The sequence below is a fragment of the Myiozetetes cayanensis genome, unplaced genomic scaffold (assembly GCF_022539395.1).
Source record: "Myiozetetes cayanensis isolate MyiCay16 unplaced genomic scaffold, myiCay2020 scf2-11, whole genome shotgun sequence".
NCBI lineage: Eukaryota > Metazoa > Chordata > Aves > Passeriformes > Tyrannidae > Myiozetetes > Myiozetetes cayanensis.
Window position 1 is genome coordinate 8,978,919 of NW_026087411.1, and position 20,749 is coordinate 8,999,667.

Below are 20,749 nucleotides of genomic sequence, written 5' to 3' on the forward strand. Positions count from 1 at the left end.
GCCTGCTTCTACCTGTTCAGGGCCTGTTTTTATAGTGAGTTCAAAACCAATTCAAAGTGGTGTATTTCTGATTTTCAGTAGAAGAAATTCTAGTGAGTGTGAGTCAAGTTATTCGGAGATGGCAAGGAGTGATCAAGTGTCTCAAGTGATGTATCCAGTTTGCTGTAAATTGTTCTGTAGAGTCTGTCCTTCTGGATCAATCTCTAGTTGTATTGTTTGAGACACAGAACTCCTCTACCCAAATTAGAATTTGAAAAGTTTGGAGTATCCCTGAATGCATGAGTGCATTTCTTGAGACCTCTAAGGCCCTCACATCTTTCTGCCTTACTTTATTGTGCTCAGCGTTGGCTGGATTTTCTCTCATGCAGGAACAGAAAATGCTCATAAATCTTACATATTCTGCTGTAAGATATTCCTGTTTGTTGTATAACTTTACCAAAGGAAGCACTGTTTTAATAGTTACAAACTTTGGAATCTTTGGAAGTGATCTTCAGTCACTTAGTAATGGATTAGATGTTTTGTAGTAATAAGCTGGAAGATTTTCTATTCCTTACACTGAAACCTTGACCTTTCTAAGGCAAAAAGGTTTATTTACATCTGCTTGCTGTTAAATGCAGATTTGTAAGATTGGCAGGATAGCACAAACACACCTAAATGTGTCCTCTCTTAGAACTCCTTGGTACTACTGACATCAAGTCCATGCCCATATTCCTTTTTCAGTATTAATAGTAATCCATATGGGAAAGAATTTCTTCTTTTTTTTTTTTTTTTAATTTAAGTATACAAGGATTTGTAATTGCTTCAATTTTACAATATTTTGTGCAGAATACCGAAATGGTTTAACTTGTAGGGCTGTGCGAGGGCAAGGAAGTGCCTGGAGTGAGTGAGGACTTGCACCCCCTCCTATCTCTGTCCTTTCTCCAGAACAATTTCTTCTTTGTATCAAGGATTTCAGAGTGATTTTGCTACATTTTGTAATAAAACATTGCCAAGTGAATTGGTTACATCCAGGACTGCCTTGACCACCTTTAATGAACCAAACCTTCTGCTGTTCAGCTGGGTGTGACCTGTCTCCCTGCAGCCCCTACGAAATGGTCGTGTTTGGATCAAACAGCACCAGGAAAACCAACTTCTTGGAGAAAATTCTCTGAAAAGACCATTTTAGAGACCTTTACATGCATTTTCCATTAAATATGGTCTAGCATGCCTGGAACTGGAAGGCATGTGCAAGCACTGGCTCCTTGGTGGGAGGATGTTTTCATCCTCTGTGTGTTCTGTAACAACTGCAGAGTACTCTGATACATTAGCAAGAAAGATCTTTGTATCTTGTTTTTGCAGAACCAACTCTTAGAGTAGCAGAGAACAAACCCATTCATTCTTTGTTTATGTTTTTGGGGTTTTTTCCCCCCCCCTTTGGAAAATGGTAGTTTGAATTAGCCTAAAGGCTTTTGAAGCTCAGGGTGGTTTTGACTGCTTTTTATAGTGCTTTATTCCCTCTTCTCCCTTGCCCCCAATAAATTAAGCTTGTCTGTGCATTTATTTTTATGTATAGACAACAAAGCACTGAGATCCTGATGTTATTTGTCTTGTAAACAGTTTATTTTGACTTTTCTATTATTACCCTGTCCTTTCAAGACATCTTAATGGTTGAAAAAAAAAAAAAAGGATGGGTGATCTCTGTGGTGTTGTGGAGCCTCAGTTAGTTTTCTGCTCCAACTAATCCAACTGTTCTTTGGGAGCAAAACTGCAAATACTTTGTACCCATCTTAAAGAAGGAAAGGAACCTAGGAATTAAGGGCTGAAATGTGAACAAAGTAAAAGCCGTATCACTTAAATTATTTAAAGACATTCTCGGGTGCTTTTTTGCACTCTCATAATTACTGGTGGTTTTTCTGTGTTCTTAAGTATTAAAAAGGCAATTGTGAGACTACTTGTAAAACACAGTGTTTCTGAGTGACCTGTGCTATTCAAGTTACCACATATAAAACTCCTCGTGTTTGAGCTTGATGCTTTCTCCACTTAACCTTCCTCTCTGTGTAAATTGTTTTCAACTGCAAGTGCTTATTTACTTCCCAAGAATGCATTGTTGATAGAAAAGTTTTATTCAAAAGACCAAAACAACCCTCTTCCAGTCAATGAAGAGGTCTACTTAATTAGGTTTGGCTACAGTTTGCATTTCTCTCTTATGTTAATGAAAGTGCCAGGTTGTTTTTTGAGCACTCGTTTACCTGACAGGAGATACTTGAGTTCTCCCAAGGTACCCAGTAACTTATTCTACATTATCTTGCAACATGAATAATTCTTATCTGGAGCTGCACTATCAGTGGTAAGAAAAATGCATTTAATAATTCAAATTCTCATCTGGATAAGCCTTTTTTTGAGACTTTTGTATGGAAGGACTGGACACACCTCTTGCATTGGTTAAATCATAGAAAGATAGAAAGTACCACCTCAAAATACTACACACTGAAAGCTGCAGGTGTCAGATATAGCACTGTCAGGAAAACTTCTAACAGTGTTAATGCCAGCAAATTTGCTGTATGAATAATTGTCTCAGAAACTGTAGAACTACGTGGCCCCAGGGACTATTCTGTTCAGAAGCCTGGTATTTCTGTAAACTTTTCTATTTACTGTAAGTCCTCACTCTTTACTTCTCATGTCAGTTGTGTTATTCTTAACTTCATAGCCCACTTTTGAAATAAGACTGGAAATGGTTGTCCTTTATTGTGTTTGTTACACAGCATCTTTCTGGAAGTGTCTGGTTTCCAGCTCCTACATTCTCCTTTTCGGGCAATAGGATGAATTTCTTTAAGGGGAAACAACGCAGATAGTTGAGGCTTGCTTTTATTCCCCCCTCTCCCTGAGAGTTCCATGTCTGTGTTTTGCTCTCACTCATGGTCACAGCAGTGTGTGCTGCCTCACTATTCTAAAGTGTTCAGTAGTGGTTAGAAAAAAAAACTTCTCAGGTGGTTGGGGGTTTTTTACAAGTATATTAAAAATTCAGCAGGCTAGTTTCATTTGCAAATGCTTGATAAAAACTCCATGAAATAGACCTTAATCCTTCTAAATAAACCTGATTTTTAGTCTGTGTTGTACTTCCTGAAATACTTCTTGATATCCCTGTGGCACTGGCTGACTTTCCTGGAAATATCTTTTTCACCTCATTCATCCCAAGGTCTCGGCCTTCAGGATCTTGCTAAGTTGTTGTAGAGAGCAAGAGTCTTAGACAGGCTTTGTCCTGTTTTAGCTGCAGTTGAAAGCTGGTGCTATTTGGTAAATAATTTCAAATTTAATAGCACTTGTGTTTATCCAATAATAAACCCAATGTCAGAGCTGTGTAGTCTTAATGAAAATACATAAGGTTGCTGAGTGTAATGGTAGCTGACAGTTCTATGCAACACAGACAGCTCACAATTTAAAGATGACCAAACCAAATAGGAAAAAAATAATTGCAAGGAAAGGGGGATTTTTGTTACATGGCTTTGTTTAAACTCCCTCTTCTGTGTCTCCTAGCTTTTTAGTTGGTGAAGGAGCTTACAGATGGGCAGTTGATCACGGGATACCAGCATGTCCTCCAGGTATCATGGCTACAAGTGAGTAAACTGGTGGTGTCAGTAGGAAGAACAGGGCAGAGTAATTTTAGATGGTGCCTCAGCTTTTGTGGTGCACGTCAATTCACTGTTCCTAACGTTCAGCTGGCTTTGTGGTGTTATGGCGTATAAGGGTGGTTTAAGTTTGCTAATTTAAGTTATCTAAATAGAAAAAAACTTGGAACGATTACTTCAGCTGCATTTTAGCAACATCTGATTGAAGTGAATCTGTGATTCCAGGGCTAAATCCAGTGATGGACCTATTTATTTACTAAAATGTTGGTTCTTTACCAGCTCAGTCCTGCAAGTGTCCAGCTGTGATCCATCTTGGATCCTAAAAGCCCCAGCCACGTATCACAATTCAGCAGGTGCCAGTTTGACTCTCAGATTCTGTAGTTACACCCAGCTCTGAGTCTTTGTCCAGAACTGCTCTGGTCTAAACAGGCTGTCAAATTAATTTGCCTTTTTTTTAAACCTAGATAGGCTTCACTATATGATGGAATAAACCAGTCTAGAAAACAGACTTGGTTTGTGCTGTATATTAGTAATAGTCTGTCAGGAAAGCTTTTTGTCTTAAGATAAAAGAAGTGATTATGTTATATTGATACACCATCTACAAACTACGCTATAAATCAGTGCACTTACCCATGGAAAGGAGGATGTTGCTCCCCTTCCTTCCCTTCTCCAGCCCTCCTCCCTTTTGGAAAGTGTTGTTACTACTCTGTAGGTTGTTGCAGAGTGAACATGCCCTGTGTTGCCTGTTGAGGTTATGCAGGAAAAATCAGAGGCCATTACCCAAAGGAGGAGGACACAGAAGGTTCCAGAATGTTTCTTTATTTTCCAGTAAACAGTGTTACTGCTTAAAATATTTGCCTGGTCCCTAAGTCAGAGATTGAAGCCCAGGACTCCCATTAAGCCTTTTTATCGGGTCTAATTCTAAATGTAGATAAGTATCTAGACATTGCAGTTCAGAGTTGTTAACACTCAATGCTTAAGTGGAACCCCTGAAACAGTGGCACTGTTTCACTTGGCCATGCCAATTTTCATACATATTCATGGTACATTTCGTTTTTAAGCAGAAAGTTTTCATTTCTGGCTCCACATGACTGAAACTTCTGCCCTATCCATGTGCTGTCCAAAACAGCATTTCCAGAACAACTGTTGGGCTCAGTTAAGCAGAACATCTTTATTTCTATGGCTCTAGGAAAAGTAAAACCACTTAAAGCTTTGGGATTTTTGTGGGGTTTGTTCTTTTTTTTTTTTTTTTTTTTGCTTTGTAGGAAAGTAGTGTAGGAGATGCTTTAGAAAGGAGATCTCCTGACTAATTCTGTTTGCAAGTCTCCATTGTTTCTAGGACCAGTGTGTCTCTGTTGTGACAGAGATGATTAGGTTGTGACATTAATTGCCAGATGATACCCTTTCTAGTTAAAATGTACCCTGGTCAGAGCAAATCCACATGTTGCATCTTAAAAATAAGAATTACCACTGCTAGTTTGGTTTGTCTAACCCTGACTGTGAATTTTTGTTGGAGAAACATTAGAATAATAATCAAGCTCCAAAATACCACTGTTTTAGGTTTTTTTTGGTCTACTCAGTGCATTCAGCATACTTCTATTTAACAAAATAATTTGCATTAGAACAGTTGAAACAACCAGGACTGACAAGTTAATTTTGCATTATAATCATTAATTTCTTCTCTTTTTAAAAAACCCAACAGAACAGCAAGAGAGAGCAAACAAAAAACCTGAAAAATCAGTTCTAGAAAATGTAATTTTCTGATTTTCATCCCAGTCCTTAGCAAAGCTAGTTTTCTATCACATTGATCTCTGCTCAGTGGGAGTGGAAAGTAATCATTAACACCACGTGTGACAACATGGGATTTGTTAGAGCTGAAAAATTGGAAACTCATAGGTAACATGTAAGAAAGCTAGAACAGATTTATCCAGTGTTACCATGGAAGGGATGCTTAGATATGCTTAAGAAACAATTAAAAAGAATGTTGTTTCCAAGCAACCAGGGAGAGATCTCATCTGAAGCGAGCTGTTGTGTTAAATGACGTAACAAACTCCAACCAAAGGGAGACCTTTTGATTGTGCTTGCTACAATTGCCATGGTAGAGCTTGCGTGGAGAGTTGGGGGGTAAATTAACTTGAAATTCCGTGACTGATGAATAGCTCTGTAAAAGAAGAGCTGAACTAATTGCCAAACACCAGAAGAGCACGTGCAATAACTGAATTACAAAGAAACCAAACCCAACTCCCCCAAAAAAACCTCTAATCCAGATTTAGACAGGAGGAACTAGGTGCATGTTTTGGCTGCTCTGTGCTTCACGTGGAAAATACATTCTTGAAGTTGTGCTATCCTGTCTCCCTTTTCCCAGAGCTGAGATGGGAAGAGCCACGTTCCGTGTGCTGCAAGGCTGGGACTGGGGGTGGGTTTGCAGGGATGGGGCTCAGCCTGTGGTGGGTAACAAAGAAAGTGGCAGGGTTAGCTTTGGCATCACGCTCCATCATTCCCTCACAACTGTCAAAGTATCTCAGCCCCAAACTGAAGCGTGTTTTTAACCACTTTAGTTGTTGAACTACATCAAGGTTATGTCAAGGCTCACCTGCTTTTTCTTCTTCAGTTTGCCAAGTATGGGAGGAAATGGGATTTCTACCGTTTGGAGGGATCTGGTGGCTTTCCAGTGCACAGAGTGGGTGGTTCAAAACAAAACAACCCCTGAAATGTGACCTGCCTGTATTGCCCACAGCCTGCAAGGAAGCTGAATTTATTAATTCCTGCCTGTACTAGAGCTTAATGCCTGCCAATACAGAGCCCAGAGTGGCTTATCCCAGTGCTTTGTTACCCTGTGCTAGTGAAACTGCTTTGAAAGTGTAATCGAAGTGCTGAGAGTGGAATTACAATTTAGAAATGCTAAATTACTGCATAATGCAATCTCTTACAAACATTAAAAATACACTTTAAATATGCAACGTTTGAGGTGCATCCTCAGCAGCAAATATCTGTGCCTGCAATGGTAATAACCAAAACACTTACCTGAAATCGTGTTCAGCCGGTGGCAGATGGTAATTAATTGATTTCACAAATTTAATGTGGTGTAAGACAGTGCCTTTCTGTTGCTTACCATGCTAAGTGTCTGGAGGGAAAGAGAAGGAAGGTAACTACTCATGCAGCAAACTTGGAACTGTGGAGGTGAGGGTAAGCACTTCAGTAAATTGGTATGCAGGAACAAAAATAGCTGCAGTGGATCCACACAATTGATAACTGGAATCCAAGAGTAACCACAAATTATGCTCAAGGAAGAATGTAAGAATAGAGCGAATATATATTTCCCTTCTTCTATCCCATGTGTTATCCCAGCCTCTAAATTCCTGGCTCCTGAGGGATTCCGGCGTACATGGAGGCGAACAGCGGCATTTGCTGCCATGAAATTGTTGCTTCCTCTTGAACAAAATTAGCTTCCAGCACCTGCAAAAACCTTTACAACTATGAGTTGTTTGAAGAACTACCTCATTTTCCTTATTTTGAGACTTGATGAATAAAAGATGCTGCTTTATTGACAGGTCCCTACTCTGAATCCTTCTTCGGTCAAGTCCTCTTATTACCTTGACTAACGTATTGTCCCCAGTAAGATCACATCATGTGGAACAGAGTCAGTGCTACTGTCAGCTGCTTTGGAATTCCACTTGCAACAGGCCCTTTGTTTTCATTTTTTAACCAGTTGTGTGCGTGCAAGGAAATTCCCTTTTATCTCATGGCTCTTGGATTCTTTAATTAGGGAGAACCCCTTCTTCTAGTGACACCTTGTTATCTCCCACACCCCAGTATAGCCTACCTGTCCTCCAAACCCCCAAAACTCACCCCACTCCCAGTTCTCTCCTCACTTTATTATTCCTGCACTAAGAAAACCATTTGCCCTATTGCTGAGTACTGTGCCATGGGGTTCAGTCAGTGCCTCAGGGCAGGGATTCACACCATGTTTTGTCCCTTTGTTTTTAGGGGGAGAACAAAAGTGATCTGGAGAGAAGCTCGAGGGTTCAGGGGGATTTGATGAGAAAGCTTGGTTAATCTGAATGCATGATGTAAATCCTCCCTGGATTTGTACAAAATATTGTAGTTCCAATTGCCAATCTCAACAGCCAAGTGCAGCCAAAGAGAACGGCTGTTAAGTTACCCAGGGAAAAAAAAAGTTGGGCCAAAGTTACCTAAAAGATGCTTTGAATGAAAATTTCCATGGTGCAGGAAAGGTTGATTGATGTGAAAAAAAAAAAAAAAAAAAAAGAGATGTCTTCCAGGAAGTACTAAGAAATGGTTTGTCCAGCAGCAGTTTACCCTGAGTTCTTGTTATAAAGTACAGATCTATAGAGCAGTGCTCTGAGAGAGGTAGGTTATTTTTTTTAATATGTTTTTGATGACAAGTGCCTCTTTTTCCCATTCATGTTGCAGTCTCTGTGTCAAAGTATGACAACATGGGAAGTAGCACTTGTAGTCTTTTAGTCCCAGCACAAACCTAAGTGGTGTTAATTTGTCATTTAAAATAGCTTTGTTAAAATGAAATTTATTTTCATCTGCCTGTTTTCATTTGTGCCATTTATTTCAGCAACTACTCAGCGAAATTCTTCGCAGGATCATTTGAATTCCTGTGGGTTAACTAATTTGCTAGTATATTCCTTTTTAATTTTCTTCTCTCCAATAGTTGCATTCTCTTTTAATATGGAATAGAAAGATAAAATGCAGAAGGCTTTGCTTTCTGGCTCTTTCAGTTGACTCTAAGAACTGTCTGCCAGGGGGTGCTGTATGATTGGTCTGCACTTTAAAGATTCAAAAATATTCGTAGCCTTTTCTCAGTGTTTTCAATTTACAGTTTGCTTTCAAACAAGGACTGCTGAACAACCTACAGGTTGCATAATAATTTTTAATGGCTGTAGTAGAAACCTTGGAGATGGTGTTTGCGTTCCCAGGGTAACCAGGAAGGTTTGAGTATCGTCCTGAACTTGATTTGCTGTTTAGAGGTGCTAGAAATTTGTTTTTGCTACTTGTATATTTAAAACTTAATTGTTCGTTTCAGTATTTTCTGAATCTTTAATGTAACCTGAAAATATGCAAGAGAATAGATGGGGTAAATAAAAGCGTGGAGATTTTAAGGAGACATGGACTGTTTCCTAAAAATGTTTTGCATTAACGTTGGACAAGGAATGATAGTGTGTAATAATAAACAGCCTGTCACCTACAGACCTGTTTAAAGTACACAAGGCTAGAATTAATTAGTAGATGTGTATCAATAATACCCTTATTTAAAAAACAATAGTACCTGAGTCTTGCCTTTTTTTCTGTGGTTTCAAGGACTCCATGAGTAGGACAAGCCTGATTTTTCTCTCGAATGACTTTTCTCTTACCTGTGTTCTCTGGATCATTTCCAATGGGCTTTGAAAGGTGACTAAGGAAAGGTTCTGAAAAGCTGTGTAGAATGGGGAGTACAGTTGTCTTTCATTTACTTACTCACTGTATCATTATCTAATAGAGTTGTCAAGATTTTTGATTAAATTTTTACTTATATGCAGTGTAACAGTAAAAAGAGTTAAGGGAATAATCAGAGTGCCAACATCATTAGTACAAGAGATGAGCAGATGATGTGCAAGTTTTTTATCGAGCAAGTGGCACACGGATGACATCTCTGAGCTGACTCAGAAACTAATGATCTCTTTCTTTCTTTTCCACTGACCTGCTTGGTGAAAATTATTTTCTCCTCTCTTTCTGTTAATGTGGTGATAACGTTGAAAAAAGCCTGTGAAAGAGCTGCATTTATTATCTAGCTGTGCTAGTTTAGGAGATGAATCTTGTGCTAATTAACGATGTAATGAAGGCCTTGTGGCCCTTTCTCATCAGAGTATACTGGAGTACAAAAACCTTTTGATAATGGGAACATCTCTAACAGTCTTAGCTTTGAGCACAGCGGTGCCTGGGAGACTTCTCTTCTGCATTTACAGATAATACATCATGTTCTCAAGCGCTCCTTCTGACAACACATCCCATAATACCAACCTCTCCTGCAGGTCAGTGGTGTTAAGCAGGAGCTGCTTCCACCTGTTCTGTGCTCAGCCACTGAACATTCTCCACAGGGAGAGAATGTGGAGGACTGGGAAGGTGTTTTTGGGTTATTATTCATTCATTCTTAAAGAGGCACCTCGTGCCCCATTGCAGGGACATGTGATAAATACCGTAAATGTGAGACTGAGGTGCTGAGCTTTTAATAATATTTTAGTTTAATAATATTTTAGTAATTTAGTTAACAATATTTCGTTCTCTTGTCAGCTGTTAAGTCTTTAATCTGGATGAGGCCTGAGCATGGCACTGTAAGATGAGCAGAGAGTCATTTTGTAAAACTGGGGGGCTTTTTGTCTTTTTTTTCCTTCTTCCTCTCTTAGCAGCTCTGAAGTAGTTTTCAATGTGCATAAATGAGGGGGCAGGACAGAATAGCTGTTTGTATTCTGTAGCTCCCAAAACCCATCTCTTCTAAGCATGAGTTTGAGCATCCATGCAGTTGCTGAGTAGGGATTTACTGCCAGGGATTTTTATCTGAAAGCACTTACTTGATATGCAACTGAACTTTGGAATTCTTGAGCAAAATCAAAGAATGTTTTACTAAATACCTTTGCACAGATTCCAACAACAAGGCCTCTGGGCTGTGATCCAGTAATTTTTCAAACTAAAATTCCATCTGTTCCCTTACCTCTCTTTGTAGCTTCCTCCCCAGTCAGTAAGCTCTGCCTGTCTTACTTCCCTTTCTCCTTGGCCCCAGGTAACATCAGGCTGGTGTAACTATATTGCATTTGTTTTAGGAAAACATCCCTGTGTTGTGTCCCTTTCCCCTTCCCAAGCTTGGAATATTCTGTCTTGTTGGAGAGAGGTGAGAGTGGTTTTTATACCTTCATTAAGGACAAGTGAAATTTCTTGGCGTCCTTGCACCACCAAGTTGAGGTTTTGTTTTAGATTTAACGTGAATTGTGAACTCAAACTGTGTGTAGGAGTTTTCCTTCTCTGTGTACTGCTTATTTTCAAAACAAATTCGCAGTGGGTTATTTTTCCATGTTGTGTGTGTGCATTGTTAAATAAGCACATTTGAATCCTGGATTGTATTTTAGTTCATGAAATGTTTTATTGAACTTAAAACCCCATCATATATTCTCTGTCAAGGACCAAACTTGGAGGATGTTTTCAGGAAACTCTTCATTTCATCTTTCATTTGTTTAGTTTGAAGCTCACTTGGGTTTTTCAGTTTCTTTTGTCACTAGTAGAGCAAGACAAAGCAACCAGACTGCTGCTTATTTTAATGGCATTTATGGTGGGTTTACGTAGGTAGAACATCACAAAGACAGGAGTAAACTGAGGGCAGGCAGCCTTTCACTTGCTTTGGTCTTTATTCCCTTATTCTGGAGAGAAAAATTCAAATTTAAGGTTCAAGACATTTTATTTTTAACTGAAGTCAGGCATAACTATGTCAGAGGAAAAAACTGTTCAGTTTTGATTTATAAACTGGTCCTTTCACAGTTTTTGGGGCATTTTGGAGGTATTAGCTGGTTTATCCTGCTAAGAGGAATTAGTAAGTACTGATAGTAATTATTTTCCTTTATTATCAAAAGGCTGTTATTCATCAGTCCTCGCTAAAACAAAATTTTCACCTTTCAGATGGAAGTTAATTCTAATAACTGTCCTGAAGCTGACTGTAGTGTGAGCACAGGAATTTCCCTTCTAGGGAATATCTGACTAGACTGACTTTCCCTCACAGGGTGGAAAGGTCTGATATTTCATGATAAACTGAATAAAAGTGAAGAGTATGAATTAATACATTATTTGTTTAAACCTGAGATTGATCAAACACTGGAGCAGAGGCCCAGAGGAGTCGTGAAATCTCCTGACAAGTTTTTATGCAGCCCTTTTAAATTGCATTTGTTTTCTTGGGGAGAGATTGGACTACACAACCTCCTTAATATCCCTTCCCACCTGCATCAGTGTATGTTACTAGAAAACTTCCTTCATCTGTCTGTCTGACATGGGCCAAGATAGATAAACTTCCTTGTTAATAATGACCTGGTTCCTGCCTTGTATTTCCCAATTTATTGATACCAGTTTGAATTAACAATACACGTTAGAAGTTGCTGTTCACAATTAGATCCTCTGAAGCAAATCTTCAGGGTGTTTTTTTTTTCTCGCTGTGGGAAAACAAACAGAATCTTTAACGCTCAAGGTAAGCTCTGAAAATTAATTACTTAGCTAGGACTGAGGACTGAAGTGACTGAAACAGGATAAATACTCCAAGGTGTAGGTGGAGTGGAGTTGCTGAGAGGCCTTAGAGCAGCACTGTGCAGCTGGAAGGGCAGCTTGGCACTAGTCCCTGCCTTCTCCACAGTTTGAACAGGGGAACATGCAGATACTGCAGGAGGTCTCAGGACACTGCTAATGTCGAGTTCTGGGGCTCAAGGAAAGCTGCTCATGTTTAGGTTTGCCTCTCTGGGCTCCTGCACCCTCCTGTTTGTTTTGCCTCTCTAGGTACACCTATTTTATGACTTGGCAGGGAGGCAGTGGCAGCAGCAGGTACCAGGCTTAGGCATATTTTTCCCTGTGTAATACCTGCTTTTGAGGAGGACCAGGGCCACACACCATTCCTGCTCACCCCCTCCGTGGCTCTGCCCACAGGTATTTGCTGTGCTTGGTGAACTCAAGTCAACTTAGAAGTTCTCCTGTTTAAAAACTGTCAAAAACCATGTCCTGGCTTGGCTTATTTGGGGTGCTTCTGTTTAACAGGTTCTTGATTCTGTGTGAGGTCTCTTATTTATTTCTCCCCACCCCCAATTAGTTGTTGACTAATGTGATTCTTTACCTGCTCCCCCTTATCAAGTGTTTGGGTTTTACCTCCTGGACCTCATTTCAAACGTAGAAATGTGTTGTCCAAAGTAGCTGCATTAATCAGCTCTGTGTATTAGAACAAGTTCCTTTCTTGGTGATGGCAGATTAATATGTGTTTGCAGTTTTAAGAAACTGGTATTCATTAGGTTTTTTGGAGAGAAATGCCAGCTTTCTTATTATTTTTAGGTTATGTGCTTGAATAACTGTGGGTAGTTTAAGGTCTGGTTTTATATACTTAAAAAACAGGTTTAAAGGAGAGTTCACCTGGTGAATTTGGCACCTGCATGGAGAAGTTTCAAAGAAGTAAAATGCTCACTGTCTGTTACTTTGAGAATTGTAAATGAAAGCTTTGTGTTCTGTTGGCTCTGCAGTATTGACTTTATTCCTAGACTGTTCATGCAGCTGTTCCAGTCTTCTGAATAATAGTGATGTAGCTATATTCAGAATTTCATTTAAAATGCCATTTTTTGAAGTTTATAGATTAAGTAGAAAACCTTCCTTGTCGAAGTCACGAATTTAAATTACTCTGCTCTCCCAATAGCTTGATTTGGTGTGATTAAACAAGTGACAAAAGACATTTTCCCCCCACCTCTTTACATTTCACAGAGGATGTTAAAACAATCTGTAGATGATATAGAGTCTAATTTAAACTAAACATATCAATATCTGCAATTTTTTTTCATGAACTGAAACTTCTAAAATGGGAACATGTCATTTTGGTCTCCTAAGCATAACAATTTTATTTTTTTATTCCCCTTTAGAGAACACTTCCTTTCTGAATGTGGGACTTAGATGTGGAAAATACATGTTTGCCTTTTCAAGACCTAGGTGGTCTTTAGACTGTGTTGGATTGTGGAACACAAAACTATTGCTAGACTATTGTGTGGCTTTAAATATACATGGGTAAACATACACATATGCAATTAAGGTAATAAAATAGTAGCCTGAGTTTATGGATATCAGAATGAGCTCACATGGTATCTATTTACTTGTCAGCAGTCAAAAACAATAATTTTAACACAAGCCACTTATTCTGTTCCTTGCTTGTGCAGTGCTGCTGCTTTGCCAGACAGGGAGATTTAGACCAGCACAGCTTCCATGTGTTCACCAGTGTGTTTCTACGAGATACTTTATTCATCACTGTTGCTGAACAATAGTAGAGCTTCTTAACTTAGCAAAAAAGATGTAAACGTTTTGGGCTGAAAATTAAATACTTAGTTGTTGGCTTTTTTGTTGATGCTTTTTGCATCAGCAAAGAAGTGGGGGATGTGTCCTTCAAAATGTCAGCTTATCAGTATTTGCTTAAATTAAGTAAATTTTACTTAGTTATTGCTTTTGAACTATTTTTATAGGGTTTAGTTTAGCAGCTTTTAAGAGGAACAAGAGGAAGCTGGAGTTGGCCGAGAAGGTGGAAACAGATCTCATTCAACTAAAGAAAAGAAGACAATCACATGAAAAGGTTAGCTTCTGTTTCAAACTGTGTTGTGTCATCCTAAACTTACCCCTGACTGCTAATAAATTTCATGTCATACATGCTAAGTAAGATCAATGTAGCCTCAGCAGCCACTTCTCCTTGGCCATCCCAATGTTTAGATGATACAGTGATATAACTTAGTGCAGTTGAAACTTTCTGCCTTGCTGTTTTGAAAACCGAGCCCGTCACTTTGTACCTTGTTTATGCTAAGAAAAATACTGTTTGCTCCTTTTGAACTGGAAATATGACAGATGTAAACACAGACAGATAATTGTTTTACCGAAACGTTTTCTTTAGCTTGGGATCTCTGTCAGTGTTTCCCTCTTTTTAATGTTTCCTGAGAGCGCTGCATTATGGAGCTGGAATGGGTGAAATTTGAAATATCAGGTAGGTAAACACGTGCATCTGTGCATGCATCTAGCATTGACCTGCTACAAAACTACCAGGATTTCCCTCTGTTCCCCTCTTAGTTTGAAGGTAGAGCCTTTGTCACCTGTGAGAATGTCATTTGTGTTCAGTGGGTATGGCTCATTAAATTAAATGCCTGTGCTTAAATGCCCTGTGGGTTTTTCAGGTTGGCCACTTTGATAAGCTGTCTGACCACTGTAGGTGTAAATAATGTATAAATCCCAGAGAACTGGCGAAAAATATTTATTCTCTGTAGTCTGTGCAAGTGCAAACTAGTGATAAATTAAGCAATTTTCTTCTGTGTCAGTCTTCTTAGACAAGAAGTTTTCCCTAGCATGGTGCTAATTTTTCTATTTTTTTTGTCAAGGAAGTAAGACCTGTAAAGAAAGTAAGGATTGCAGGGTGTGGGGGAAACTATTTATTTGTTTGGAATCTTTCCTGTTTACTTCACACACCTCCTCGAGAAACTAAATGCGGAAGCGTAGCTGAGGGAGGAGGGGTCTCTGTACAGCGTTGATGTTCATGTAATAAGGGCCAAGTCAATGCTTGAGACAAATGCCAATGCATGAGCTTACCAACCTGCAATTTGAAATTTCAAGGGCTCCAGAGTCCTGTGCAGCACTTGTGGGAGATCCCCAAAGGCCAGTGGTGGTAGGTAAAGGAGGTGATCAAATAGAGCTCTACTCGCTGGTAAGTAATCCAGGAACACGACACACTGGGTTTGTCAGCTTGTCAAAGCACATCCTGTCTGTTTTCCCCTTCAGAAAATCAAATTAACAATAACAACAACAAAAAATAAATAGAATAATTCTCTCCAAGCTAGTGGAAAAAGGTCATTTAGCAAGGACGAGGCACGAGATTTGTCGCCCCAGAACTCACACTGTCGGCACTGAACTCTCAGAAAAGGTTTTAAAATAATTGGTTTAAAACCATTTAAATATTTGAATAATTAAAAGGTTAATCTTCTTGTCAAAGCTAGCCTTTAATTGACAGATACTCATGTAACATTTTTATTTGCTGTTCCTTTCTGGAGCTGCAGAACGTCCTTTTCAGCAGGACTTCAGAGCTGTTTTATTATCTATTTTGTGCTGCAGCTGAGCTTGTGTCCCTCTGGTACCAGCACTGCAAGCTGGGAGGAGAGCAAGGTAGAAGGGATGTTAACAAAGGTGAAGTTGAAAGGAGATCCATCACTAAAAGGCTGGTGTGGAGAGAGAGTTCTGCAGCCCAAAAAAGACTGAAATGACTTGGAAGTTTTAGCTGCTGTTAAATGTCACCAGCTAAAAAAGAAAATACACTTTTAAAAATTAGTTTTCAATAAAACTCTCATTCAGAAAGAATGAGAGGCTATGAAAGCTTGTATGGAAAAACTTGGCAGTGTAAATTACTAAAGGACTTTTATTTCCTGAGTAAATGGAATTTTCTGGTTGCTCTGTTTTTCATTGTTGGCCCAATGCAGGATTTGCAGGGGGTTGTATGATTGCACGCAGGAAGATCCATTAAGAATTTCACCAGATTTTGAAGGTGTAAAAATTTAGACTTCAAGCTGTAGAGTCTTACTCATTTACACAGTTAAGAAATAATTTCTATGTGTGAATTAACAAACTCATGGGGGGAGTGACTATGATGTGTTCATTCAGCCAGATGCCATTCTCAAGTTCTTCTCCCCAAGCACCAGTAAATACCAGAAGTAAATGTTTGTCTTCTTACTCTGAGCCTGTCTTTTACCAGAGGAAATTGTCATTGAAAATAGCTTAGAAGAGTTTGGCTAAAACCCCTAATTTTAATTTGTCTTCTACTATTACAAACTTCTTTTACAGCTATGCAGAAGTTACTTGTAGGAGGAGTTGTCTTCTCCTTTGTTTCAATAAGCGGCACTAAGAACTTGCTGTACACGTGATTTTTTTGGTATAGATTAGGGTTTATAAGTTAGTATTTTATAGGCTAGTTATTTAACTCCATAAATAACATTATTTAGTTTGAGTTTTAATAAAGCTGGTTTGGTTTTTATCTTGTTTAACAAGTACTTGTACCCCATTTTGAATTATATGAATGGAAACAACAGTTTAATGTTCTTCAGCTACTGTATTAAGACTGAACATATTTTAAAAAAGTTTATGTGCAGGTAATAATAAGTATAGCAATCAACTATGGCAATCCTACTCTGCCTTATTTAATGTTGCAGTTTGAACAGGAATTAGAATTTTATGTATTTCCTATTCCTTAAAAAAAAACCCAAATTTTTTGTCCCACGTTCGTGCTGAAATGGCCTTTGATAATAATACTTCATAGACTTCAAAAGTACACTTCAAAATCCATTTAGCATGGGAAAAGAAACCTAAATACTTTGTCATTCACTCTAGTGAAAATAAAACCAAACCAATACAACAGAACTCATCTGTGGAAATATGGGATAAAATAATTCCCTGATGTTGGGTGTGGAAGTCAGAGAAAATGTTCTCTTTATACACCAAACCTCTGTTAAACTGGGAAGGCTGGGCTTGTTCACAGAGTTTTGTGTGATTAGTGATTGGGTAATAGCATATAGATGTTAATTACTTCAATCTGATTAATTTGGTATTTTATCAGTTATACTGATAGATAAGATTTGATGGTAATTGTTCTGAAATTCTGTGAGAAGTAATCTCAAATTAAGAGAGAAAAGGCCCTTTTGTGTAGCATCTTTTAGTGGGCACTGGGTAGAGCTCCCCTAAATTGTTAATTCCTTCCTTAGGGGCTTGTGTAATGATGACTGTTCAGGGGGCTTTTATGTGCAGAAAAAGGGAAGGATGAGACTTCTGAAATACTTGATGGAACTCTGCAGTTGTGCAGATGATCATCTTCCTGCTTTGAATCCATGTTCTTAGCAAAGTTTGACTATTTGGACCATGGTTTCATGAATTTAACTTCCTTTCCTGTCACAAGGTGCAAATTAATTAAGTAGTGTGAGGTCTCACTTTGCACCTTGACCCTTGGTTGTTTCCATGAAAATTCTAACTACGTAATAAATGATTTTTAGGTTGCAATACTACATTTTAAAACCCCCAAACTGCTTTTGTAGTGGACCTGCTCATATAAATTATTAGCTGAAGTCAGATGTGGAATTTGTTAGCAGGTATCACCAAGTAATAGTCAAGTTTCCTTAGAGAACTCAAAAAATTCTTAAATCTGAAGTGCTGAATTAATAAAACGAATAGACAAAAAGAAAAGGGCAAGCAAACTGGGTCTTGTTCCTGTTGGAACCTTATAAAGTTTGGGCTTATTTTAGGCTTCGTGAATTGTAGTGTTTAATGTACTTGCTTTGATTATCCTGATACTGGGCTTGACAGGATTATGTATTCTTCAATATCCTTCTGGTGTGAGGAGATAAAATGTGTGACACTGAAAGGCTTCTCAGCAGGTGTGTTCTTCCTGGACCTCCTCAGGCACATGATGCCTTTTTGGATGGAGGTTCACAGGAAGTTCCTTTGTTAAATTGTGATGAGCTCGCCATTTACTGGTTCAGAAGTCGTAGGGTTGTCAGTACAGTTTACATATACATTAAATTTTTAGTCCTAAACTGTAGAATTGATTCATGCTGTCACTTGTAAGTGTGTGAAGTCTGTAATGTTGAAATGGGAGCAAGCAGAGCAAGTCTAGAATAGAGCTGACAGTGTATTTTTCCCATGGGAAGTGGAGTAGAACTGGTCCCCACTGGTTTTCAGTTTGCTGAGCAAGGATAAATATAACATCACCTCTGTATCAGTGAATCTTTTTCTGATCACAAAAAAAAACCCCAAACCCTAACAAACTTACATGACTGAGAAGGAAAATATGGAATTCCTTTGCTTGACTGATACAGATTTCCTTCAGAGGGTTGTGTGGACCAGCACAACCTTCCCTTAGTAATGCTTCCCTTAGGAAAGGTTTCCAACCTCCTTAGTTGCCCCATTTAAAAATAAAATAAGCCAGAGCAAGCAAACTGCCACTGAATTGATGGCACGGACTGATGGGAAATGGATCTTCTTTGAAATGAAATAATGATAGAGAACATTTCCATCTAGTATATACTTGTAAACGCTTGTGGGGTTTTGATTAAAAGATCTCTTTAAAAAAGAAATTAGTAATGGAGGTACTGAAGGCAAATATTTTATATGTGTGAGAGCTAAGGCAGAGGATGGATGGCAGACTGAGCAGATACTTTTACAGATGCTGCAAAGAAGGCTGCAAACATTTTGTTTTCCTAGGCTGTCAGATGATATGAAAAATTTACTGATCATCCTTCTAAGATGTATTTCTGTTCATAATAGAAGCCCTAAATGTTTGATTTTAATAGGAATTAAGGTTGCCCAGGTGGCCTTAATTCTGCTATTTCCTAACTTTGACAGGCTTGATTTTCATATCTGTAGTTGTCTATTAATCACAATTCTTGTTGTGGGTATAATTTCCTTTGATAAAAGGGGGCAGGGGAGGGACAACAAAACCTGTATCATATTAGTAGTTCTTCTCTATATAGAAGTTATGGGAGGATTCAAAACCTCCCAAGGATGGGAGTCTGCACCTCCAGTGAGCAGCGTGCTCTGCTGCTTTTCAATCCACTGATAAGTCTTGTTCAGACTGGATTAATGTTACTTTATTTAGGTGGTGTCTGCAAGTCCTGGGAATTGTGAAATACAGCTGTACTCGAGATGTTAAGGAAGGGTTCTTTAATTTTCTTTCACCTTTTCAATTTGCAAGGGAGTTTGCTCTTCTCTTATCCCCTTTGTTCCAGCCCTCAGAACTCTTTTTGCCTTTTCTTATCCTATTTTTTTCCTTCCTCTGCTTTTCAACTTGCTCTTCTTCCCGGTGCTAGTTGAGACCCTGGGTGTGTAGCTTCTCACCTCTCTTCCTTTAAGCAGTTTCTCTGCTGTGCTGTTGGGACATCCCTCTGCTTGGTTTAATATTGAACTCAAGTGTTTTCTCTTCAGTGTGGCCAGAGTATCATCAGTGTAGGAGTCCTAAAAATCCTGCTTGATAAGTGACATTGGAAATTCTAATTGATGGTGGGAACTTAATAATTTGAAGTTGAGTAGTTTGGTGTATTTTTTTTTTTCCTCCCTCTGGATCCTAGTGCAGAAAATTCACATTTATATGAAAAACTGAATATCCTTCCTTGGGTGAGTTTATATAAGAGGCTTGAGGCTTGTGCAGCATCAGTGTGCACCTTTGGAGTGTGTGATGGATGATGGATCAGTTTTGTTAATTAGTTTTATTTTCTGTACACTGCATGCTGGGTGTGTGGTTGGGCATGAAGTCATGCCCTGGGTTCTGCAGAGGGGGGAATCCAGGGAAAACCCAGGCAGAGGGGGGGAAACTGCTCTTTCTTTAAGAGTGCCTGAACAGGTGTATTAAGGAAGAGGGGAAAGGCACAAAGATCCAAGGGGAGAGAGCAGAAGTGTTTGTGGAACAGCAGGCAGAGAGCTTGAGTCAGGAATGCATGCTGGAAGACCCCTGCTCTTAGGGGGGAGGATCTACATCAGAGGAGATGGTAAAGGACACTTTTCTAATGAGCAAAAATTAAATTGTTTCACCCCCTAAAGATTGCTGAACTGGGAAAAAAATCTGGGTGAAAGAATCTGACCTAGGGGAGATTTTTTCTCAAGGCTTCTGTTTATTGTCTCACTCAGAATATCAGAGTTTTCTCTTTACATGGTAAACTGCTTCTTGGTTTTGTTTTGTTTTTTCTTGCTGATGTTTTGTGTGTTTGTTTTTTTAATCACACATCTTTAAAGATCTTTAAAGATCAGAGCCTCTGAAAATTCCATCTGGAAGCCCTTGGGGAAGGCCTTTTGGTACAGGATCTTTGGAATAAGTTGCTGAATCACTTCTTAGTGGACAAATGGCCACCACTAAGAAAAGAGTGGTTTTGACACTTTTGTGAGTGAAGGCAGGTGATTTAAGCATTGAATGAGTTCTGAGATGTTTTATTACCTTCTCGTTACCTTCTTTTTCTTTGGGTCCTGTCCGAGGCAAGAGGGCATTTTAGGAAGATTTATGGCAGCACAGTGGGTAAACCGTGCATGAAAACAAATCCATTTTGTTGCTAGGCCTGTGATTGGTTTTGTGTACAGTAGTTTGCACACTCCTAAGTATAATCTGCCTCTAATAAACTGTTTTTAGTTTATAAGTGTTCCTGTTTGTGTGTCCTGCAGGAGAACGACTCAGGAACGTTGGATACAGTTGGGGCAGTTGTTGTTGACCAAGAAGGAAACGTTGCTGCTGCTGTCTCCAGTGGAGGTTTAGCACTGAAGCATCCTGGAAGAGTTGGTCAGGTTAGTTTTTATTAAAACTATATTAAACATTATTAGGCAGTTTTTTAGTTGGTATTGACCACTGAAATGCAATTTTTGTTCTT

The 20,749-nt window shown here is 38.9% G+C and overlaps 1 protein-coding gene across 4 annotated transcripts in view; it reads left to right on the top strand.

Moving 5' to 3' along the window:
• The window catches only part of TASP1 (taspase 1), a 76,655-nt gene that overhangs the window by 16,912 nt on the left and 38,994 nt on the right, over nucleotides 1-20,749 (top strand). For 2 of the 4 annotated variants that reach the window (XM_050315305.1, XM_050315306.1), the window contains exons 7-9: nucleotides 3,514-3,593; nucleotides 13,850-13,956; nucleotides 20,547-20,666. In XM_050315305.1, the coding sequence (XP_050171262.1) occupies nucleotides 3,514-3,593; nucleotides 13,850-13,956; nucleotides 20,547-20,666 (307 nt within the window). The remainder of the gene's footprint in view (nucleotides 1-3,513; nucleotides 3,594-13,849; nucleotides 13,957-20,546; nucleotides 20,667-20,749) is intronic. The other 2 variants (XM_050315307.1, XM_050315308.1) reach the window with 2 other exon arrangements.